Source organism: Pholcus phalangioides, unplaced genomic scaffold (genome assembly GCF_987345545.1).
Source record: "Pholcus phalangioides strain wild (caught in Gottingen) unplaced genomic scaffold, Ppha-v1.0 ptg000014l_1, whole genome shotgun sequence".
Classification (NCBI taxonomy): Eukaryota; Metazoa; Arthropoda; class Arachnida; order Araneae; family Pholcidae; genus Pholcus; species Pholcus phalangioides.
This window is the reverse complement of record NW_028301607.1, coordinates 22,687,849-22,713,996: the sequence shown is the minus strand read 5'-3', so window position 1 is coordinate 22,713,996 and position 26,148 is coordinate 22,687,849. Positions and strand designations below refer to the sequence as shown.

The window sequence follows — 26,148 nt, the reverse complement described above, 5'->3', positions numbered from 1 at the left end:
AACGATCTGTTGGCGAACAACTTGAGTAAAACAAATGCCATCAAGGACGTAGACAGGGATTGATTGGCGTCGCTCATTCCGACTATAAAAGATTCTGTCCCCACTCCAATAACGTTTCTTCATACGTGACTTTTATCGAAGAGGGAGAAAAAAAGGCAAAAAGAGACGTTTCCGACGTGAATTCTTTCTCTCATTCACGGAATTAGGAAAAGAAAAGAGGGGCCCCGAAAACTGCATTGGCCGCTACTAACGTCGCCCCCAGTTTTGACGTCTCATCCTCCGGGTTATAGAATTAGCTGCTGACGCTCCCTCTTTTCTTTATTTTTCCTCGTTACGAGTTCCGAAATAAATATGGTACCTGATAAGATTGATTCGCTTTTTTTTATTTCCGGCACATAAATCTCTACCGAAAAGGCATTGAACAGCGAAAAAGGGTCTTTCTTGCTCGAAGCTACCGCGGCAGCGATAATCGTGGTTCATTGAGCACCAGCGGAGGCGGTAGACATTAGCAGTTTTCGGGCAAGATCCAGGTCATCTGATATGCCGAAGGAGCGCGTGATACGTCCGTGTAGCTAGGCTTGGGCTATTAGGTACAACTTTTCTGGTGTTTTATGGGAACACTGCCAGTTACTTTTTCTTACCAGTTACACTATTATATGCACCTTCACGAGAAAAAACCGTTCGGAACACGTTTTACATCCGCTCCGAAGAAAATGTATTCGACCCCGAGTTTTTACGCGTCATCGAATCTGTTCAACAGCGAAATTTTGCTCAAAAATAAAAACCGGATCAATCAATATAGAGAGCAATCTTTACTCTCTGGCAGCCATCCCAGAAACTGTTTAATATTCAACGACTTCTTACGAAAATCACCCTTAGGAGATTTCTCACCAAATGTCTACGTAAAAATAAACGGTGTGTGCGTAGGAACCTATGCCTGTGTGTGCCTCCCTTCGTCTGTACACGTGCGCTCAACTTTTCAAACATTTAGACATCAAGTTGATCCTACAAAATACCTATAAATCCAAGTTCTGATTTCATTATTTGCATATTTATCAGGTGGTTCTGAACTCATGGTACAAACTTTAAAGCTATGAGCAGAAAAAGAAAAAAAAATCAGGCTCCAGAGTCAATGTGGACTATCACAAAGATGTTTCTTCGACCCACGAAGCCATGACACGGTATATTTGAATTGATTTTATCGGCATTTTTACCTCTATTCAGCCTCGCAGGTGTTATTCAGCTTTTTTTTTACGGCCCGCGAATAATTATAGTTCCATTCGGGGCCGCGGAAGAGTTTTAGTTCCATTTGGCTATAGTAGCATTTCATTCTATATGGCCCTCGAAGAAGTTTAGTTTCGTCTGGTCCTAGAACTTCGAGAGCTGTACAGAATGAAATGTTGCGGAAACTCTTCGAGCTATCAATGAAATCAAAACTCTTCGAGGGCCAAATGGAAATAAAACTCAGTTTTGTTCCATTCGGCCCTCGAAGAACTTTAGTTTCATTCGAAACTCGAAGAATTTCAGTTCTATTCGGCTCAAGAAAAATTTAGTTCTCTACTCTACGGTCCTAAAATAATTTTAGTTTCGTTCGATCCCAGTTGAATTGTTGTTATATTCAGCCGTACAAAAATTTAGTTCTCTACAGACCTTGAAGATCCTCTTGGTTAAATTCGGCCCTAGAACTTCCGAATGAAACTAAAAATTTCCGAAGGCCGTGTCGAACGAAAATCAGTTTCAGTTCCGTCTGGCCCTCGAAAAATTTTAATTTCGTTCGGAACTCGAAGAGTTTTAGTTCCATTCAGCCCTAGAGAAATTTAGTTCTCTACGGCAGCCCTCGAAGAATTTCAGTTACTTTCGGCTGTGAAAAAAAATTGAGTTCTGCACTGTTCTCGAAGTAAGTTAAGCGTTCATACACAGTCCTGAAAACTTCTCGGCAATAATATTCTTCATGAACTGAAAAGTTTGCGCTACTATGCTTTAAGAGGTGATGCACAATATAGCGCACTGTGAAGACACAATAGAGCACACATTTTTTTGCTAAAAAATGCATGCCATATACTCAAGTGATGTCCTGCTTAAACTTCATCAGTATATCTGAGTATTATGGAATATCACCGTTATGTCTTGGCATGATAAAAACACGTCCCTCTGATGAAATATTTATCGCACAAAAAATATAGATTGTATTCGCGAGTGTAGTTTTGTATGTTTAGACGTGCTATTCATGAATTGAGCAGGTAGACGTGCCATTTTGAAGTTTTATTAGCCAGACGGTGCTCTCTCCAGCTAAAAAAAACCGCATTGCACCAAAATTCTTCAGGGAAAAAGAGAACTGTTTCTTTTAGGTGTGTCTCTTTCTCCCTCTCTTTCACACCTCAAAGTTTCAGAGTTCAGAATCAGGCTGTATGTTATTGAATCCATACAGACCGCGAATGGAACGTATTCCCAAAGAAAAAAATTGAACCTCATCAGAAAATTGTGACGTGTAAAGACGATGCGACGGTTGCATGTGCATATTTTCTCTCCCGGCGAAGACCAACCTGACATTTGCTTTTGGAATGTCCATATGTGAAAATGGACGTAAGAATGCGACTATCCCTGCCCATACATACCATGTATGAGGAATAGCTATTCCCAATTCCGCGGAGAAAAATGAAACCGAACATTTCCCGCATCCACGTGAGATAAAGTCCGTGAAGTTTTCACAAATAAGAAGAATAAATAAACGATTTTCTGTGGAACAGCTTGCAACTAAGAAGACGATGTTGAATGAAGCGTAGAAAGGAAAAAGTTCCGGAATGGAAAAAGTTTTCCACTTCTCGACGAGATGATACATCACACAGATGCTCTTTCATGATTCACAGCCTCTAAATCTTGGAAAATTCGGACTGAACTAAAACTAAAGTGTCTACTGCATAAGAAAACTGTACAAGCTCTGAATCTTTTTCTTATACGAGAAAAGAAAGAATTCTACTCGTAATTTTTGGCAAGAAAAAAATGTTATTTCGAAATGAGCAACAGGTTAATTGTGTAAAATTGGCGTGTTCTATAAATACTATCACTAACGTAGATTCCATTCCAGAATCGGGGTTTACCACGGGCTCTACAAACTTTTTGATGTCGCAGCTTCTCCCAGAGCTTCCAAAATCTGTAAGTACAGTCGGGGCCCCCCCTCTTAATCGGATATCAACGATTCCTGCACACGATATCTCACACTAAGCGCGGAATCCCATTATGCGGGACACAATTTAATAGCCATTTTACAGCGTTAGTATAATTTGCATACTGAGAACTGATGAAGGATCAATATGAATAAAGGTTCTCGAATAAACCAGACGTCAAAAACGAAATGAAAATTATATTCAATTACACAATGATCACAATACCTAACATTTTTACTTCTCATTTGGACAGTTAGCTCCGTCTACTGGAGAGAACAAAAATAAAATAGTCAAATGTACGTATTGAAGATCACTTTGAGGCCAGTACCTACTCTCAAATGTATTTATCTTAACCTAGTGACATATTTGCCATCAATTACAAATGTTTCATGCAATAAAAACATTATATGTATAGTGGTTGGATGTGTATTAACAGTAAACGTGTGAAGAGCAATATTCGATTACGCGAGGAAAAGTCAATGAAGTTACCATATTAAGCGCGGGGGACTTTAACATTGCCTCTGCTGGAGCAATTTAGGTGACAGAGGATTTTATCCGTTTATCCGATTAAGCGCAGTCGACTGTATTTCTTCTAATCTTGCAAAATTTAAACGCACCCCCCCCCCTCCAAATCTGTACGAGTTCCTCTGTTTCATAACAGGATAATCCTAAAAATGCTTAACCCCTTAATCCGCATAGTAGAAATCACCCTTGTGCCCCCCCCCCCCCCCCAACATTTGCCACCGCTTCTACAGTGGCGCCAAGTGCAGCTGCTTGGCTAGTGAACTAATAAATTGAAAGAAGCAAAAAAAAGATAAAATTCAACCGAACGCATTTTGCATTTTTTATGCTATAATATTTTGCATTTTTTATGCTATAATATTTTGCATATAAGTATATCCTACATATGCATACATTTAATTCTGTTTAGCAAAGTTTTCTTCGATACGCGATCCCGCCCGTTGACAAGGGCAATGGATAAAATTGGCCGAATCCGATAGAACCTCAGATGTATTCGATTTGAAAGAAAGAAAAGAAAGTGAGTGCCACTCCACAGTGCATGTTATGAGAAAAAATATGTTGCGATGTTGTGTCTCCGTGGTATATTGGTTGATGTGCTTGCCCGGATTGGAAGAGAAATGGTACTCACGATTACCAGCAGAGACCAGTCGACGTTCCAACTTCTTTCCTAGTTCATCTCTGCATAATATCCAAAAAGAGGTCCCTACCCCTTGAGATGCAAAAATGTGCATTTGAATGAAGTTGAAATGAGATGCACCTTAACGAAGCAATTTCCCCCCCCCCCCACCATCCTTCTATGCATCGATCACCAACTAAAACGGCTACCTTGATTTCTTATAGGCCATCAATGGACATCACGCAAGCGGCCATCTTCTAATCCAGTTAAAATGAAAAAAAAAAAAAAAATAATAATAACCTTCTTGTATGATAACGATTCTTTTTTAACTCTTTCTAAAAGTACCCTGTATAATGTTCTTTCAAAACTCACAAAAGCAAAGTTCAACGACCGAAAAACAAAACAAACCCACGTGTAACTATGGTTTTCAGGAGATGCCTTTGGTCATCGAATCAATGCTGTCTAGTGAAAAACGACAACAATAACATTGCGCACTTCGCGTACGATGCGTTTTTTTGGAAGAAGTTTGTGTCCAAAAAAAGGAATATGAAAATTCTATTCTAAAATCAAAGTAAAGTATCAAATAATTATCAGCGCTTGCGCAAAAGAAGGAAAATTACTCTTAGATGAGGATTATAATGTTTACTGAGGAAAAAAAGAAACAAAATACTATCTACGCTTTATAATGTTTGTTCTTGAATCTTTCCGGAGCAGACATTTTGTCACATTGGATGTCGGTTGTTTTTACAAAAACCCTCTGAGAAGAAAACTTTGCGTGTAAACAGGCGCTTAATCTCGCGATAAGACGCGGAAAAGACAAACTTTGCTTATCGTGTTCCTCGTTCATCATTTCGCCTTATCTTTAGCGTACATATGTACTATATTTCGAGATTCAATCGTTTAGAAATTCTCTTTCAATCAGCTCCGATCGATTCCAGATTATTTCGATCGACTACGTTTTGCAGATGATTAACTCAAATTTGCATTACTTATCGTACGCGAATATCAGCGAGACGCAAAGCTCACTCTTTCATTCGTTCATTATGAGTTTAATTTGAGTTGAATTTATATGCCAATGTGGTGACATCTATTCATACAAGGGGTTACCATGCGTTCGTGTTTTGAAGTTCCTGTCGGTACCGTACTGTTATGAAATACGTTCATATGTTAACACTTTTATACTAAATGAGTCGAGGTCGAGGGTGAATCAACGAGTTTGGGGCCCTGCCCCCCATTTACTAATTCAAAACAAATTTTTCAGTTACACCGTGTTATATGGCTATTTTAGTCTCAAAGCTATTTGATCAGCCCCGTGGGCTTCTGTACTTTTAATGTGAAAATCTAATTATTGCTCTTATTTAAAAGGGTTGAACAACTACTGCTCTTGGTTTAGAGCAGCGGTTCTCAAATGGGGTGTCTGGACCCCCAGGGGTCCACGACCTATTTACTCGGTCAAATTTTGAAATTAAAAAAAAAAATGAACGCAAAGTTTAAAAAATCAAATAAATTGCTAAAAAAATGTTTTGATTAAATTAACGTGCAAAAGCAGTGCTGTAACGTTGGTAGACTGGAGTTGTAATATTGTTGTAATTGACAAAAATTGTACTTGTGGTTGACATCTTTCGATAGGAGTATGGAACATTGTTTTGGACCTTTTAGTTCTTTTGCATTTCAGTAGATGGCATTGCTATTTCATCATATTCGTGTGTAGAATGTTGTTCTCCATCGTTCGAGAACATTCTATCTGATGGATGGCTGTACTTCCTGCTGCTATAGTTAGGGGGGTCATGGCAAACAGCAAGATTTCGGGGTTTGGGAGATCCACGACCGACTAAAAGTATTAGGCTACCGCTGGTTTTGAGCATACGAGCGCAAACCGCGTGCTAAATGTGGCCCTCGAAGTCATCTAATGGGGCCCGTGACCTCAAACATAAACAAAGAGGCAGATTTCTAGACCATTAAAGTGACCTGCTGTGCAGTTCCACATCATTTTAGGGGGACCACGGCACGCTTCCAGGCCTTTTAAGTAAGCCGCGACATGTTTACAGATTGCATGAGTGATCTTCATGATGCACCACACCGGTGCAGTTACACTTCACTTGAGTGTCCCGCGGCACAGTTCCAGAGCACTCAAACACCCCGTGACACATTAACAGATCACTTTAGTAAGCTACGGTGCTGTTCCAGATCACTTAATTGAGTGGCCGTGACACGTTTTGAAATCAATGAAGTGGCCCCACATTATCCAAAAAGATTGAAACCCTTAGTATATAAGGTCAAGCTCACATTGCGTGATGGTAGCCATGTCTGATATAAAGCCCGATAAGGATTACTCCAGTCCCCGGGAGAAATACGTAAGGCCCGAGGTATCACATGATGACGATACCACGATGGTATTACCAAATCTGATACCACGGTATCAGGACGTATAAGAATTTCTCTTTTCCCTGAGAGACACACTTACGGCCTGACATAACATAGCGTGAGGGCAGGCTTTGGTCAGCATCAGGCCTAATAAGAATTTCTGTTGTAGTTACGAGAAATACGAAAGGCCTGTTCAACCGATAAAGACGGGATTTTCTCAGGTATTTTCTCAACTATACGAGGATTTTCTTTAGAAGAAGAATAGTAAAAAATAAAATATTTATTTATTCGTCGTATAGTTAGAACAATGACAGGCATTTTCTGGCTGTTGCTGCTCACGAGTGCCGGAGTTGGTGGCGCTCGTGGGCCCGAAATCATCGAAAATTGAACCATTATAATTTTATCTTGATTGCCAATCCAAAAAAAAAAGAGAAATTTGTGCTAACACTTAAGAAATCCCATAAATATCAGTTAATAATTTCCGACTACATCAGGGGGTTCTCGACATTTTGTGTTCCACTGACTTCTTTGTGGGCCCATAAGAGGCCCAAAATTTCTGTTTACCTAAGGCCCGAACATGCTAGGACGCATTTGATTAATAATGTAAAAACAAGTTAATTGCTTTCTCATACAAGCTCAGGACCCCCTTGAAATCTCTGTAGTCTCCCGCACTAGATTATAGAACCCATCTCGCTGTCAGAAATCCATCTCGCGATTTTTAGTTGAGGTTTCTTTAATTGCATCCAAAACTGTTGCAAAATCAGAAATTGTTTTTTTTTTCGCGATCATTTTTCTAATTTCGAGACATTGCACGAAGCCACGAAGTTTTTTAGATTTTTTTTAGATTCTTTACTTCGATTGGACGTTGACATCCTCTATGAGCTAAACCAAGAACAAAAATGAAAATAATCTATTGTACTGCACAATAATTATGTATTGTATGTTATGTATTGAAAATAACTATTGTAATCAGCTTAGACATTCCGAAGACATAAAAGTCTCGCGATGTTTTTCTAACTCTTAACTGATAGCATATATGCCACAATTTCTAAATTTTTTATAATAATTACAAAAATTAATATAAAGTCACGTTTATTACAGACAAACGGATCAAACACGGTGAGTTATTTTATTAAGCTAAGCAAAATACAAGGACGAAAGGAATAGCGTGACATTTTTGACCTTTGAAGACCGGGCACACCCCGCTTCCCATCTCAGAGAGATATCGAAGCGTTCCCGAAGGATAGGTGTGTCCGGAAAGTTTTATTAAAAACAACATAACACATGACCACCTCAGACGAAGGCAGCAAAATAAAATAATTTACATAAAAATTGATCGTCAACTCCTGAAGTCATATAACAAATAAATAAAATCTAAACAATCAAAGCCATTGGGCAATCAAAATTATAAACGGGATTATAAGATAGTGGTGTATAGCCGTCCATCCCATAAGAATATAGTAATCGTTAATAGATCAAATGATTGCCGATAATCTTGGAATATAAAATTTCGAATCACGGTGAATTAGTCGCAGTCAGAATAGCGTGACCGAACATACCGAATACGCAGATCAAAACTGTCCAAAAAAAAAACTTAAGTAACCATAGCATCCAATAATTTGAAAGAAATGAGATGGAGAAGACAGTCCTTTGTAAAGGTTTGTAGCCCTCGTGCTTTGCATTGCTCCCTCCCCACAGAAAAAGCATTCCGCTGTTTGTACGACGGCTCACACGGGCCTTCTTCCTCTTCATCGTCGATCTCGCCTTTCTTAGGATTGTCGTCGTTGGAACAGAAACAGCCTTGAGCGTCCGGATCATTGCACGGTTTCATACGGAACACATGAACAACATCTATTGGTTTCCGCCGTCGTGAAGCAGGATCGAAATCTTTACCTCATAATTCACAAATCTGATAATTATCGCAAAACTTTATTTTCGGGCCAAAGTATCTCTTCGTTAATTTTTCCGACAGCCCGACTTTTCTTACAGTTCTGAAAATGCACACTAGATCCCCATTCTTGCATTCTACCGTTCGGTGTTGAGAATCGTAACGTTGGTTGTCATTTTGTTGAGCCTGTAAAGTTCGCAGCCGTGCTATCTGCCTTGACTCTTCTGCTTGTGTAACTAATTGGCTATGATGATCAGATTCCCGTTCACTCGAACTGTATGGGGACTTAGTGTCTAGGGTCTTCGAGGCGCAAATCCGAACTGATCTCCCCATTGAAAAGTCTCGCCACAGAGAGCAACAGGCCTACACAACGATACAATTATTCAATCATTATATTTCACTCATAGTTAGAAAAAACTGGTGGCAGATGGCAGCACTACACACAACAAGCATTACTAAAGAAACAAACTTCACGTCAGGTTTAACTACACGTACCCGAACATTCCAACATGTACCAATTCGTTAGAGGTTCCGCAGAGGAATATGGACGAGGTACATGTATGGTTTAGTAGTGTATAGGGTAGTTTCAGCTTCGCGTCCATCTAATAAATAAAAAGGTGTGAATCCAGTATTTTTTTCTCGCACAGAGTGTTATAGGCAAACGTGACGAATGGTAGTATTTCATCCCAGTTTTTCTGCTCGACATCAACATACATGGACAACATACATTATCTGCTAGCGTTTTGTTAAAACGTTCTGTGAGGCCATTCGTCAGAGGATGACACGCCGTGGTCATTCTGTGGGACCACATTACAAAGCCTGTTGAGTTCAGCAACGAGTCTTGACCGAAAAACCTGTCCCTGATCGGTCATAAGGGTTCTTAGAGCTCCATGTTTTAGGACAGTGATTCCCAACGTGGGCGTTAACGCCCCCTGGGGAGCGATGGAATTTTCCAGGGGGGCGGTAGAAGCTACGGGTTTAACATAGGATCCTATGGGTTAGATTGCGTTGGGAGAAAAAAAATTTCTGAAGAAGGGGGCGATGGAACAAAAAATGTTGGGAAACTATGTTTTAGGATAATTTCTTCGACGAAAAGAGGAAGAAGGCTGACAACAAGTCTAGTATGAGCCCGTCGTACAAACAAGCCAGACGCTGTGAGTGAGAGGCCTATGAAGTAAGTGAATGAGCTAGGGAGTAAGTGAGTGACCTAGTGAGTGAGGGATACAACAAGCAACCTAGTGAGTGAGTGATATAATGAGTGAGTGGAAGAGGAACCGACCACACGTGAGTGAATGATAGAATGAGCTTCCAAGTGATTGAGTGCCATGACCTTGTGTATGAGTGAGCGAGAGCGAGTGTGCTCTATATAGTAAAAGGCCGGTTTCATTCACTCGTTCACTTGCTCACTCGATCATTTGAACTCTCAAACATTCAATCAATCGTTCATTCACTCATGTCGAACTGGTGTCTATGAATTTTCCCAGCGATGAAATTTCCAGACACGTAATTTTTCGAGAGCCACTTGAAATTCGTATAAAAGCTAAGAGGATTTTTTCTGAAGCTGAATTACTTCTTCGAAAGCAAAATTAAAATTTAAAAATTTAATAAAATCAATTTAAATAAACTTTAAATATTTCTTCCGATCAATTTTTCACTGTTTCGCGGATCGGATAAAACTGTCGTAAAAAGCCAAGTTATGATGCAGTCACTCATGTTCATTTTTGCGATTTCCAACCATTTTCCAATGCGTTGTGGCACTGACTATAGGGTGACGACCCTCCATATCACGGATGTAAAATATTCTGAAAAAAAAACCCCCATAAAAACCGTGGCATGTGTGTGTGTGAAATAACGTTTCACAAAAACGGATCATCATTAAAAGATAACCTTGGGAGAACTTCTTTTTTTGTTTCCATATTATCTCATTTTGCTTTCAGTTTTGACGAGAGCAATCTACGTTATTATATAACGTATCGTTTGATCTTTGACTTTCCTCCCCGATCGATCGATGGACTGACTAACTGGATCTATAGTATAGAGAAATATAGAGAAAGAAGAGACCAACACCGATAGTATATTAGCTATCGATTACGATCGCAAGAAGCGGAACAATAAATAAATAAAACAAAAAACAAAAAAAGAAATTAAAGGGAGAGAAAGTCGCCATCAATCTATCTGTACAGTATATCTATCTATACTCGATTTCTCGCGGTCTAGCGCTGACGACAGGAATCAGCTATTGGTATAGACACACATTTACTTCTATTTTTGTCACACCTGGTTCACTAAAAAACACAAGATAGTTTCCGAGAAGAATCGATTATCTCTCAAACTGTAGTTTTTACCCAGAAATTATTATACGTCAGGCTTCCAATGTTTTCTTGTATGAGAAAAGTCCGATAAGTAATTCCATGTAAGTTATTGTAGAAAATTTTCAGCTGGAATCCGTCAGAAACCGTGATGTTGTTACACAACTGGTAGTTTCTCACCAGTCAGTAGCAAAAAACGTTATCATAATGTCGCGGCCGATATCCAAGTCTAGCCACTTCGCAAAATGGCTGGCCTACTTTGGTGCTGATCAAGTCATGTAGCCAAAATTATTCATTCATTCATTCATGCATTCAAACCGAGCACAACTGCGGATAGCCAAAATCAAAGAAACATTATCTCTTCAGGCTTTGGGGAGGGGGGGGGAGCAGTTTGAAATTTTTTTGAAAAAATATATATTGGCCGGAGACTCGTAGAAGTACAAGATTCAACGAAAGACGGGTGGAGATAAAGATTACGAGAAAGAAAGTTCATCACTGCCAAAGCCTCCTAGATACTACTTCTAGGAGGCTTTGTCACTGACCCCACGGAGACTCCACCACATGGACTCGCCATCCATGTACATGTACGGAGCCTTTCAACAGTATATATATATATATATATACGCGGTCTCGTGGAGGGGGGGGGCCTCCTATATATTGCATAGGGGGCCTCCACGATACGGTCTTTCGCAATGATTCATGTCAATAAATATGTAAATTTAGAGGTGATGCAATTTTTTCATTTTGCCCTGCGGCTATGATGATGTTGAGACATACTTTTTTTGGATAAATATTCAAAATTCGTTTCAGTTTCGTGGGAACACAGCCTCGTTATCATCAGGGGTTCCACGGAACAGCCTTATAACTATCATAGGTTCCGCGAGAAGTTTTACGTCTGATACCCCTGGTCTACAGCCGCCTCGGGATTACACTATAAAAGTTTTGTAAAAGCTCTTTGATAAAACTTGAAAAATTCAACCAATAAGATCACCGGTTGCATTTGCTCGAATGTAACCGATGCGTTTATTGGTTGAATTTTTCCAGTTTTGTAAAAGGACTTTTATCAAACTTCTACAGTGTAATCGCGGCCTCAGAGTAGTAGCTGCTTTTAATAACATTTATAGCTTTGTTTACCATACATGCACCTTGTAAACATTCCTCGGAGGAATTTCTAACAAATCGGAACATGCGTATATGCGTGATTCTAACGTATGTTGTTGGAGTTATGATTGTTTCGTGTTATACTGGTGCTGCCATCCCTCTTTCATATTTTGGAGTGAAAATGACAAATTCTTAATTTCCATACGAACACACAGACTATTAAATAAAAATATCGAATGTGTTCAAAGCCGGTTTTTGAATAAATATAAATTTCTTGCGCAGAACTTGAACTATTTTCGGCGTTCATTTTAATATCCGCCATTTACGTGACGATTGTGGCAGGTATTTATATGGATATCCGAATAATAATGTCTCGCAGTATTGTATGTCTGTTAGGGGTTCTCACCATTTCGTTTTGCTTATATATATTATATTTTTAAAACCAATCTAAAGGAAAATAAAATTCAAATCTGTCACTCGGTTTATATTATGTTTATATTATGTTTATGTCGGCAGTCGTTTTTTTTGCATTGCATTGAAAAAAATATTATTATTATTTTCCTTTTGTTGCAGAATTCAAGGAGGCGTTCGGGCTATTTGATCATAACGGTGACGGTTCCATTGAAGCCGCTGAGTTGGGCGTCGTGATGAGATCGCTCGGCCAGAGGCCCACAGAGGCCGAACTTGTCAACATGATCAGGCTGGTCGATCAAGACGGTAAGGCAATATTTACAATGTGAGGGAAAACTACAAGTATTTACGCAGGTTAATCTGATGTGAGAAACCGAAACTAATCGGAACAATATACAACTACGGAAATACAGTAAAAGTCACGGTTCACAATCAGAAGGGAAAATTGTCGTTGTAACGGACTTCTCATTATATTCAAGTTTTAATTTTCGGCAATGTAGGAACATATAAATTGGGAGAGGGGGAAATACAGTGGATCTCATTTATAACGTTCTCACTTGGAACGTTTTCCTCGCATAGTATGTCTTATTTTCCGATCCCAACTCTTACTAATCCTCATCGGAATTTCACGTTCAAAGCGTTTTCTAGCTTAGACAGTGTTTTCATGACGACTTTTTGAAAAAATGTTACAAACAGGATCGACTGTAGAAAAAAAAATTAGGTTTCTGTTTCCTTTCATTTTGAACTGCTTTTGCTGAAATATCAATCTAGAACCAATTGCTTATGCATACACAATATTTGATTGTTGCACTTTGTGGAATGCAACAGTTTCTCTGCAACTGGAGTATTCGTTGCACTATAAAAGTGTCCAATGACATTTGAGGTAGAGAAAATGATTTGGACCTGTTTACAGTTTTCGATGATTCCAAGAAAAAAGAAGGGAATGGTTTTAAGGGGGAAATAACAACAAAGTCAAAACCAGAGGTCGTGCCCCACCTGCCCAACCAACTCACCTATACGTAACATAATGTGTTTTTCCACCTACTCTATAGATAAAAAGAAAATAAGAGATACAGCGTGTGTGGTCTTATTTATATGGGGCTAGGGACATGCCCCATTTATAAAACACCTACGAATAGGGGGTGAAGCGATTAAAAAAAATATCACTCCCTTTCCAGTCCATTTTATGTTTCAAAGGATTTGATATTAAGTAGACTGTTATGCACTCTTACATGTATTATTCTTTAATATAATCCCTAAAGAAAGGGGAAAAACATACTTTTCGAGAATTTCCGTTGTCGTTATAGCGTGTTCGTTATAATGCGTGCTCCTATTTTCATTCATAAATAACTTACTATAACCGAATATTTATGTATTTTTAACAATAGCTCTTTGACAATCACTTTCGAATTACTCGTGATAGCGAGATTCTCGTTATAACGGACTTTCACTGTACATGGAGAGAGTATAAAACTAATGGACGATATTCATAATTTTGATCACTGAGGACAAATGGATTCATCATAAAAACGAAAATGTTTTTTTCCATATTCAAGTAAAGCTTTCGTTTGATGAGACCACGTTCAAGAAATTTTCTGTTTCACGCGATGGAACTTTGGCGAAAAATTTTACCTCATTTTGGAGCCATGACGTCGTCTCATGATTTTAAACCTGGTTCGTCGGAATCTCAGTGCATTGAGCGTTTGCAATCTGCGTGCTCTGGTTTTCCAACTTCGAGAAGCGAATGCGATCCGGAATTTGAAAAGGCTCTTGGCCAAGAGCAGGCAGACCTGCATTACGATACTTACACAACATGAAAATTGACATTTGTTATTTTCATTTTAAAATATGGAAGACAGATGGCAGTACCACCAGAACTCGAAACGTGTATTACTCGAAACACATTAACACATAAGCTCCGCGCGTACACACACACATATATACAAATACGTTCCTGCATGTACTGATTCGTTGAAATTTCTCCAGAGGAATGTTAACTCCCCCAACTTCAAAAAATGTTCCCCCAGGGACGGTAGAGAGAGAGAGTGACACAGTTCTTTTCAGCCCAATATAACAAGTCTATTTCTTTGATATATTGGGGGGCCAAGCAAAAGCCGTCTCACTCTATATTCCTCTAGGGAATTTCTAACGAATTGTTACATGCCGTAAGAGGAAATTGTTCTGAAAGTATATGCGTTGCCCTTACGTAACTATGTTGTCAGAGTTGTGCATGTTTGTGTTCTCGCTGGTGCTGCCATCTGTTTTCTATATTATGAAATGAAAGTTACATATTGTTGAATTTCCGTGTCATGTAAGTATCGTTTTGAAAGGTCTGTCTGCTCTCCGAGGAGAGACTTTTCTTGAATGGGAGACCGGGGCTCCCATTCGCACCTCGATGTTGGAAAGTCTGTATCAATTATCAGTTTTTGTGAACCTCTTAAAAATTTCAGTGACCCACCACGTATCACCTCATACGAAGTGGTGGTTTTTTTTTAACATAAATGTCTCTTCCCATTTGCATATATAAGAGCATCATTCGCAAATAGTAATTAAGAATTCCATTCCCAACTCCATTATAATCTCTTTTTTTTCCTCCCACATCTTAACGAGGTTCATCGAGATCGTTTAATGATGAGCTTAGAAACAAAAAAAATTCTTAAAAATTTCTTTACTTCGTTCATAAGAAAAAATATCGGGTTTTTTTCCCCCGTCATTTTAATGTAATTTCCTCCCATTATTTTAACCACCGACGGACTAATCCTTGTTTCGAAGTCGTATATATTTTCTATCTGAAGTCTATTGAACTCTTTCTTTTTGGCAAAACTCCATCGTGTTATCAGACATCGCCTTTTCTTTTTCAATGTCTTCGGTATCACTCATAGGAATTCATTTCGTGTAAACGATTTCTTTGTATGTAGCTTATTATCGTTCCTTATTATCTCTTAATTGCTGATGATTATTGCCATTAGAGTCTCTATATATACTGAATAATTTCCCGCCGTTCCATTGAATTCCATCAAACGACACTAACTTTTTTGTGAGGGCATCAGACATGATAAATTACACTATACGATGACATAAAATTCATGTGTGTTCCATGTTTCACATCTAGGTATTATGAAGCACTGAAAAAACTTTCAAAACCTGATTCTACTGAAGTGAGGTTCACTGTTTACTGATCCATTATAGTGAGATTTCACTGTATAATACAGGTATATGCGTACCAATTCCTTTACACACGCCAATTCCTTTCTTTCTTGAAAGAAAGAAAAGAGATGGCGTGTATGGTGGCTTATGTAGGTATCTAATACGGCTTATGTATCTATTCTACTTTGCCGCACAACTCAGGTCATATATCGTCATACGGCAATTTCAAACCTGTGGAGGTGGGTGGGAAATGAAGGTGCCATCTATCGGTGGTCGTCCCAGGGTCAGTGGGTAAAGAACTTGTTTCTGATGTTCTTGCCCGGATTAGAACCAGTGGACCTCGACGGTAACCTTCATAGTTCAAGACGAGAATCTTACCACTGTGCCGCTCGGACGCCTATTTATGTACCTACTGGCTCAAGGTGGAAAACGCTGAGAATGAGCGCCGGTATAATACATAAATATGTTAGGAAGACACTGCTTGCAACCCAGATGATCACACCCGAGACCTTCAATTCCCAAAAATTAAAAAGAAATGTCTTTCTCACCCATCTCTCCAAATATCGCCGCCAAGTTCAAAAATAATGGATTTTACCCTTTTTACTGCCTCAATATTCTTAGAGATTCCTGACATTGTTCCAAAGCGGAGCTTCATCTGTAAATATATGTGTGTGTGTGTGCCATATATGCAGGAAGTTCTCTCTCTCTCTCCTCATCTCTCGTTCTCCATTACGAGGCAATTGCATTAATTTAAAACTTGCCCTGTTTCCATCTCTGGTGATGCATCGTTTGCTATATACATATACGACGACCGCTTCCGTTGACAGTCAGTCCCCAAAACGGCCTTTTTTTATTATCATTATTTTATTTCCTCTTGAATACTCATTTCTCAGTCGCTCCGTGCTTTTAAAAAGGAAGCATAAAATAATAAATTAAATTTACGAATTTATTTTGGATGTGCCAGTGTTTGAGGCATCAGCGCCATCTTAGAAATGCATTTGTCGATTCTTTTCCTTCCACGAAAAGGACCTCATAAATAATTTAGGTTCGCGATATGGTTTTTTCCCCTTCTATTTTTCTGTCTGTAATATATCTGGGTTGAAACGGGCAAACAGGTAGATGGTAAATTTCCATTCAGTTCCTCCCCACGTAAATGAATAAAAGTAGGGAAAAGAGGGTGAGGTGAAAAATATACACCAAACGCATAATTGAAGAATATTTCTGAGTTTTTTCCTTCGGTGTGTCCCGCACATAGTGATATGCGACATCTTGGATGTTTGTCCTGAATATTGAGCAGTTTTTTGTGAAGAGACGCTGCGAGTGCCTTGATTCTTTGCAATGGATAGTAGACGTGAGTGATTTCTTTTTTATTACACATACATTTCGTCACTCGTACGAAGTATGCACCAGCTGCCGCTGCTGCTCCTGCAGATCGAACCGCATTTTTATGATTCAGGAGAAGTTCCACATTTTTATTCCGAATGAAGAATCCATCGTTTTTTCTCTCTCTTTCCCATTCCATCATTTTCTTTTTTTCTCACCAACCTCACGCGATGCTTTTAAATCAGCTTTAATCGGTTTACCGTAAAGTTGGGTCAAAACTGCTTGTGTTCGACTCAAGCGCGGATCCAGAAGGGCCACCGAATGTTATAGGGAAAATTTGTCTGCCCCGTAAAATACGAAATTATCCTACACACCCACATACAAAGGCCGGTTACACACTGGGCTGATATCTATTCGCAACTGAAGATGCATGCCCGCTTCATTCACAGCTGAAGATGCCTGCCTCAGCTCCATTCCAAGCTGAAGATGCATGCCCGCTTCATTCATAGCTGAAGATGCATGCCCGCTTCATTCATAGCTGAAGATGCATGCCCGCATCATTCATAGCTGAAGATGCATGCCCGTTTCATTCATAGCTGAAGATGGCTGCCTCAGCTCCACTCGAAGCTGAAGATGCATGCCCGGTTCATTCACAGCTGAGGATGCCTGCCTCAGTTCCGTTCGAAGCTGAAGGTGTTTTTCTTCGCTCAAACACGGATCCAGGGGATGGGGAGGGGGAATGGGAACGACCACCCCTCCCAAATGCCACTTGAAATCGGGAAAATGTCTGTGTTCCGTAAAATACGGGACGATCAAACGAACTTACACAATTCGCCCCTTCCGTAACATCGTCCTGGATCCGCGCCTGGTTCCACTTATTTGCTGAGCTCGTGCAATGTGGACAGAATGACGCGATGAAATCCCGAGAAAAGAAACGATCGCTCGACAAGTCGGGGATTCGTGAATATTCGCCTGTTTCCAAACATTAAAGAAGATCACGACTAATCCTGTAGTCACATGTACTGCCCAGAGCTTATCTATCAATCGCCAGATCAGTCATAGGCGCCGGAACATTCGGACTGAGGCTATTTGAACCCCCCCCCCCCCCACCAAATAAATCTTGTGAGGGAACCGAGTCCCTCCCCACTTTTTTCACTTTACAAAATATCAGCTTCTGAATGCTAAAACAAGAGACTTTCAAGGAGGCGAGATATTTCTCGCCCATGCCGCTCAAAGGGTTAAGTACGCCCGCATATGCTTACTCGTTTGCCTCATAATATATAATATGCGGTGATAAATAACTACGTCTCTCCCTGTGACTTTTTATTAACATGACGCTATTGAGAGATTTCGTTCCAGTATGTCCCCCCTCCATGAGACAATCCGGCGGAAACATTTTGCTATGATTGATTTTGTGAACATGCTCTTGCTTTCGTGTGTGAATCATGACACGCGAGAAGTGTTTACGTTCATTGACAGTCGCATAATAACTATGGAAATCGCCAATAAACGTCATAAAAAGGGTATATGCACGCGATTTCTTTCTTCTTCTTTTTTTTCAAGGTGGTAATCATTGTAATATTTTTGTTTTCAGGGAACGGAACAATCGAATTCAACGAGTTCTGTTTCATGATGTCCAACAAGATGAAAGAGCGGGACAGCGAGAAGGAGTTGAGAGAAGCGTTCCGCGTCTTCGACAAGAATGGCGACGGCTTCATTAGCGCTCCAGAACTACGTCACGTCATGACCAATCTCGGCGAGAAACTCACGGACGAAGAAGTCGAGGACATGATCAAGGAGGCAGACCTCGACGGAGACGGGCTCGTCAATTACGACGGTGGGTGAGAATCGTAATCATAATGATCGCTACTAAGATCCCGGCGGGGGCCAATTATAAAGAGTCCGTGTTCAATTCACTTTCCCCCATCGATCATCCGCCATCATTATTCCGCCGATCACGAGTGATTGATGATTATTTCGCACTAATGGAGAGGGAAAAGTATTTTTATTGAGCACTGTCAATTTTCAATTTCTCCACGATTATTATTGCTCCTCTTGACAAGCAATGCCTCGGGAACGCAATATCTATGCATCCATCGTTACGTGCGTTTGAACTAGAATATCGGGGTTTAACTTTTTTTTGATAGGGCAGTATCAATGACACGCGACAGACCCAGATAAAGGCAATGTCATGTATATGCCACAGGCATGGCCCCCCACAAGGGTGGGGCTGACAGAGCTAAAGCCCGAGGGCCCGGGATCGGGGCCGCAACTTTGGGGAGCAGGCAGGTCAGGTGCCCCAGCTGCTGGACCAGAAGGGGAGACAAATTCACCCTTTAACTGCTTCTTCTTCATGGAAAGGTGCCAAAATACCGGTGACAAAGTATGTAGTTGCGGTCTTGCCCGGGATGATTATTATCATTGTTTTTTTAACACCAACTTCATTTCACGGGGGCCTGCCAAAGATTGCCGTGTAAGATCCCTGCCCCTGTGCGGTCGTGTGGGCTTCGTGCCGGACTCCCATCCTGAAGATCCAGATTCGAACCCCGTTGACGGCACAGTGGTGGCCGGAAGAAGTTGATTTTCTGCAGTTTTCCAGTTTCAAGCGAACGCGCGCCGGTCTATCATTTGAAAAAGTCTCTCCGTATAGAGCAGGCTGGCCTACGACACGATAATGACATAACATGAAAATGTCCATCTTCACTTCAGAAAATGCAAGGCAGATGGCAGCACGAACAAGAAAAAAAAGGCGCAACTCGACAACATAAATACGTTAGGGCAACTCATATCGGCATGTGCCGATTCGTTAGAAATTCCGTAGAGGAATGTGTACGAGGTGTATGTACGGTTAAAAAATAGTAGCGAGTCTAGGGTCCCTGCTGCAAGATGTGGAGGCCATGTATTTGGCCACAGGTAAATTACATATCCATCTGGTCTCTGGACAAATAACATTCCTTGCCACTTCATGCGCATGCGCTGTGATGACAAGAATAGAGACTAATACGGGCTCAATGATGGTGGAGGGGGCGGTTCTTCAGAAATATTTATAACCTCTTTTTTTCCTGAAATCGTTCCTGCCCGAAGATGATCACGCGTCGAGAGTTTCCTACGACGAATATATGCGTATCACCGTGAAATGCGAGGGGTATGTTCGCATTCTAGAGTCAGATCATTCCACTCGAGTCTACGCGTCTCAGTTTGCGCCTATGTTTGTGGCGAGCATCGAACTTGGTACGGTCCAGAAGATTCACCCTTTGGCTGCGCAAATAATTATTTGCAAATACGGAAAAAGCTCTGGGGGGGGGGGGGGGAGCGCTGAGTGAAAACTTCGACTTAAGCAGATATTCGAGTTACCAGAGTTCGACTTATCGCAAATCGACTGCATTTCACTTTTCTTTTACGAAAGGTAGATAGCAATCTAACTCAGACGTTACATAGATTCAATAGAATCGGGGAGGTAGGAATACAGTACAAGCAAATCTGTAAATATGGTAATAGTGAACTAGAACGTATATTCATACTCTATGTATAGGTCTACGTCATTTTAAGAATTTCACACATCCCACGAAAGCAATTAAAATCTCCTCCTGATACGTAGAGAAAGACGTCCACTCCTTCGTTAACGCAATATGTACGGAAAACTGGTAGAGTGAGAGATATTGGTGGTTGGAAAAAGGAAAATTCATCTCTGATCTCACGGGCACTCGAAGCCCAGTCTCTCGTGTGCCGGTAGATAGAGCACTCGTCCTCTGTACATAGGCGTACGAGAGAGACCGGGGTAAAAGTCCCCGTGAGGGCAGAGATGAATTTCCCTTTCCTAAAGCATCGGTATCTCTTTACACAGCCAGTTTCCCACATATATTGCACCTCCTGATGATTGAGCAGTCTACCAAGTCCATCATCTAAAAAGCGATGGGAGCAATTTAAGGGTTAAGGAAGAGAAGCAGCAAGGCTTGATGAAAACTGAAATGTGATAGAGGTCGTACAACACACAGCATGAATCATCCAAGTACACGCCCCATCGCCCATATTTAAGCAAACAACGGGTTTGCCGCTCCATGTGACGTCTAATCGTTAAAAAAAGAGCAGGATAGGAAACAGTAATCGGCTACAGCGGTAAAAATGACGTCAAACTTTTGCTCAAAGATGACGGGGATGAGTCATCCTGATATTTCGAAACGCTCTAGATAAGGCAGCGTCATTTGCTACGTGATTTTCGAAATTCTAGTGACTACTACATGAAAGACGTGTAGTACTTGAAAGCATAAATGTATTCTGTTAATCCAATAAAAATCAATGATTGCCGCCAATCAGAAAAACTAAGTCTTTTATCATTACGACCAAATGAAACTAATACTCTGACCCATACAAATGATGCTATGTGCGGTTGGCATTTGCGTGATTTGATTTCATGGGACTTATCATGAGTCGGGATCATTATATGGATACTCAGATGAGGGATTTCAAAAAATGGAGCTGCCACCCCATTCAATGTGTTCCGAGATAAAACGTCCCGGATCGGTCAATCTCTAGATCTGCATTGTGCGTGTTCCGGGACGAGACAGTTCGATAATTGTGGCCGATAGAAAAGAGTTTCTATCAGTTGGTTATTCGGTGTGCGTCTAGATCTTGTTCTCGAAATGGATTCCACTCCATTGATTCGCACGCTTTTGTCTCCGGGATCCAACGTTTCATTCACGGTAATGATTTGCTGAAGGAAATCCTCGCCGCGTTGATTAACAAATGAATTGTGTGAATCATATATATTTCGTGATGTTGTGCACTACTTAATACTACTAAACCACACATGTACTTCGTCCATATTCCTCTTAGGACAAGGGGTCTTTAAAGCATGGCCCACGGGCCACATTTGGCCCTCGGAGTTTTTGTCGTGGCCCGCTTTTTTTCAGAAAACGAGTGGCTACATTGAAAACAATTTATTCTGGAATGAATGAAAGAAATAATTCTAGAAAATAGATTAAATGAACGATTTCCTAGAAGAAATTAATGAAAAAGTTCTGAAATAAGTGAAAGAAATTATTTTCTAAAGAATAAATGAAAGAAGAAATTCTCCAAAATTGATGAAAATTAAGAATTTCGGAAAGAAATAATTGGAGAATTTTCAAAACAAATAATTTCAGAATTAGTGGGAAAAAAAATAACTTATAGCCTAAATCAATAAGAAGTAATTTCGTAATTTCTGATAGAAATTATTTCACAATCAGTAAAAGACTAATTGCATAATTATTGAGAGAAATAATTTCAAGATGCATTGAGAAGAAAAATAATTCCAGAATTACCGAAATAAATAATTAAAGAATCATTTAAAAAGAAATTAATATATATATATATTTTTTTTTTCAAATACCTTTCGCAATACGTACAGTATATAATTTCACAGCTCCACTTAGCGAACTTTTTGTACACAGTAACATTATTATACTTTTTCTGACGTATATATCCTTTTAATATATATGTTACCGCTAAAGCTCGAAAGCCGTTAATGTGCACATTACCTAGCTAATCTGCAGGTTAACTAATCTGATACGTAGATAACCTTTTGCGATACCTTTAACCTGCAGAAATCAGTTATTCTACAAAGTATCTAGGTATTGTGCAGATTAACTAGGGTGATCCGTTAACGTACCGAAAATTGTTTAATTTCTCAAATTACCTAGGTAATCTGCAAATTACCTACTAGGCACTCGTTAAAGTGAAAATAAGATCTTTGCTGGAACAACAGCAACGTATCCGTAGGCTTAAATTAACATAATGTTATTTACTTATTTTTCGATATCTAAAGTATCAAGTTAATACAATCAAACAATCAACAAATTAATTGATAGAATCAATCATCAATCAATTAAGAACTATAATACAAAGAATTACCGAGGCCGCGCATAGATACATTGGTTAAGAGGCTTTCGTTGTCATAGCAACGAGTGTAAAAGTGGAGGGAGATGGGGGGAGTAGGGAAAGGAAATGAGAGAAACAAACTTTTTTTTGAACTTTAACGATACGGAAGCCGTTAATGTGCACATTAAGCCAGGTTTTCCTAGAAGCAGGTTACTACAGCGCGTGCAGCGTAAAAACTCTGATTGGTCAAAATAACCTGAATTTCCAGTTTTTAACCAATCAGCGTTTTTACGCTGCACACTGCGCAGATATTCTGCTCCTAGGAAAACCCGGCTTCTCCTAGGTAAAATGCTTAAAACTCTTGATTCCGCACGTTAACGGGAGCAAATCAGTTAATCCGCAGATTAGCTAGGTAATGTGCACATTAACGGCTTTCGAGCTTTAACGGTAACATAGGTAACATATATATAATTTTTTTTGTCTCGTTGCAGAATTCGTTTCCATTTTGACGTCTGGTAAACAGTGACAAAGACATTGTTTCGAGATATGCGGTTTGTGGGCTTTTGTAGAAATACATAAAAACCATAACCTTAAATGAAGATCATGGCAAAACAAAAAAAAAAGAAGAAGAGCTAATAATGTTCACGTATATATAAAAAAAAAAAAAAAGAAACATTCGTTACGTATTCCTTTGAAAAAGAATGTTTGGATGATTACAACGAAGAAAAATCCATTTTTTGTGTCCATCGGAGGTATGAAGAAGCTAATGTACGACCTTCCGCGTATTCCTGTCGTAGGATGTGGTGTTGTTTGTTGTCCGCTCTGCTCAATTTTACCTTCTCTTTAAAAAAAAGAAAAATCGAGAAGTTTCGAAAATTACTTACCGTGTGCTTCGAAGAAAAAATAGAGAGAGAGACTGACATCGTCGTGGTGATCTTTTTGATATATGTACAGTATATACCGATATGCGTTAGAGAAGATTATGCACATCAATGATATATCATGATACCATATCGTATATTAATTAACCCAATTAAAAAAAAAATACTCATCGACTTCGAACAGTAAATGAACTTTCTAGAACTACGAAACAAACTAGAATGAACGAAAATCTGGCATTTAGTTCTGTTTGTCGAATACGGGGTGGTTGTAAAATGAGTCCCCCTCCGCCTACCGCATCCAACGCAATGGCAGGCTTCCGGAAAGAGGTCTAGGGATAAGATTTTTCTGCAGCGGTTATAACGTTGGTGAGGATATTGTCACACATAGAATAATGTTAGTGAATCTTGCTTATAACGTCGATGAAAATGTAACGACCTCGGATATAACGACATATTTTTTGTCCATTTCCATGGCGTTCGTGAAGCTCGTCACATTCGGTAATGTTTGTCTTGTGTTGAACCTGAATACCTACAGTTTAAAAAACGTTTGTTACGTGTGTAACATTCCAATGACCTGGAAATTCTCAATTATTAGAATCAGGGGGGGTGAAGGTAATTTGCATAATTCGTGGATTGTGTCGCAATGAAACGAATTCCTTTCACTTTTTCGTCGTGTTAATTGATTTTTTTAATGAACTACATTTTAAATTACGACAGACATTTCAAAAAACTGATTTCAGGGGGGTATGTAGAATACTATATTTAAAACTTTTATCAACAGATAGCATTTTCAAGGTAAATTCATGAAATTTTTCAAAAAATCGGTTTCGAGCTTGTAAACGAAAACAGTTCAAACCTTTATCACGAGATGACGTTTTGCAGTAAATTTATGAAATTTTTCAAAAAATTAGTCCCAGTTTGTAGAATAAAGTAGTGCAAACTTTCGTCTCCAGATAGCGAATTTGCCGTAAATTTATGAAAATTTTCGAAAAGTCGGTTCCATTCTTGTGAACAATTGACAAAATGAGAAATCGAATCACTGAATCACTCTTAGTCCAGAAACCTCTGAGTATAGGGAGGGAGACATTTTATAACCACCCTGTATTGCATACGAGAATATTTTTCAACAAGTTAAATAAGTTAACAGTTAAATAAAGCACTCGAACGTAGGTTTAGAACTTAGAAAAAAAACAAAGATTAAAACTATATATTAGCTTGTACATAAAAAAAATAATAATTATGAAAAAAAGGGGTTTAGATTTGATATTTTGAGGAAAAAGATCGTCAGTTGATTACATTTCTACGATGACTTCTAGTACCCACTTTGTACGTAATTCCACTGTAAAAGCATGATTGCAAAACATTAGATATAAAAGTTAGAATTATATATTTTTTTTATTGGAAAATTATAAAACTTGAATGCACGATTCAACTTTGACATCCATTATTGTTTCCAATACGGTAATGGATAGGGATTTGTGGTTAATGGATAATTTAGAGCTGCACTTTATCGGAAGTATCCATTGGGAGAGTGTGTCACAGCTCATTAAAATAAAGTTATTGAAAAAGTAATATATTTTCCAATTAGATCAATAGATTGAACGAAAAAAATAAGTTTAAATCTTTCTTCCGTTTATAGAATAAATATTATGGGGGGAAATTCAGATTTAATTAACTTTAAATGACTTCCCTGGGATTTTTTTCTTGTCAAATTTTACGTCAAAATACTGAATTCTTGTTTATCTATTAAAAAAAAATGTCGGTGAATATGATCTCGATCAATGTATTTTTTCTTTTTTCGATCAAATCGTACTCGTTTATCCGTCACCTCGCATGAATTAATTTTCATAGTGTACACAGCTTGTCACTTCGCTGCAAGTCATTGATTGCTTTTCAGTACGTGATTCTACCCCAGTCTTCATGTTTCAACATAGGAATGTCAACAACAAAAAACATACAATTCGCACCTTTTGTTTTTTTGGACCACTTTTTTTTCCCCCTTTCCCTCCTCTGAGTATGATCTAGTCGTATATCATGTCTATTTTCCTTTGTCTGTATATAACGAAGAAAGAAAAGAGAGAAATATAAGAAGTATTTGTGTTTTTTTTTTCATCGTCATCGTCACCCTTTGAAAAATAAAGAATTAAAATTTTGTGACGTTTCTGTCTCTTTCTTTTCCCACAACTATTAATACACACCATTGCCCAGAAGGGTCTTGAACGCATGGCCCAAGGGCCGCATTCGGCCCACGGAGATTTTGTCGCGGTCTGCCGATCATTTTCAGAGAATGGGTGTAAATATTTAAAAATAATTCTAGTATTAATGGAAGAAATAATTCCGGAACAAATTGATGAAATCTCAGAATTTTTTTTTTAATGAAAGCATTTGCCCAAGCGGCACCTGCTATTTAGAGGACTCAAAAGCCAATCATTTAAGTCAAGACATATTAAAAATGATGTAAAAAGATCTATTAAAGGATCTTTTTTATTCCGTGGTCAGTCTAAGTGCAGCTATTTGCTATTGTTAATATTAAGATATTGACCTGAATGCTTTGGCAGCTAAAAGT

General features: G+C 39.1%; 1 protein-coding gene across 1 annotated transcript in view; it reads left to right on the top strand.

Annotated features, from left to right (window-relative positions):
* Positions 1-25,739, top strand: part of LOC149078287 (calmodulin-like) — a 72,084-nt gene extending 46,345 nt beyond the window's left edge. The window contains exons 3-5 of the mRNA XM_089241930.1: positions 12,538-12,681; positions 18,440-18,682; positions 23,193-25,739. Of these exons, the coding sequence (XP_089098056.1) occupies positions 12,538-12,681; positions 18,440-18,682; positions 23,193-23,227 (422 nt within the window). The 3' untranslated portion in view covers positions 23,228-25,739. The remainder of the gene's footprint in view (positions 1-12,537; positions 12,682-18,439; positions 18,683-23,192) is intronic.
* Positions 25,740-26,148: the final 409 nt, after the last annotated feature.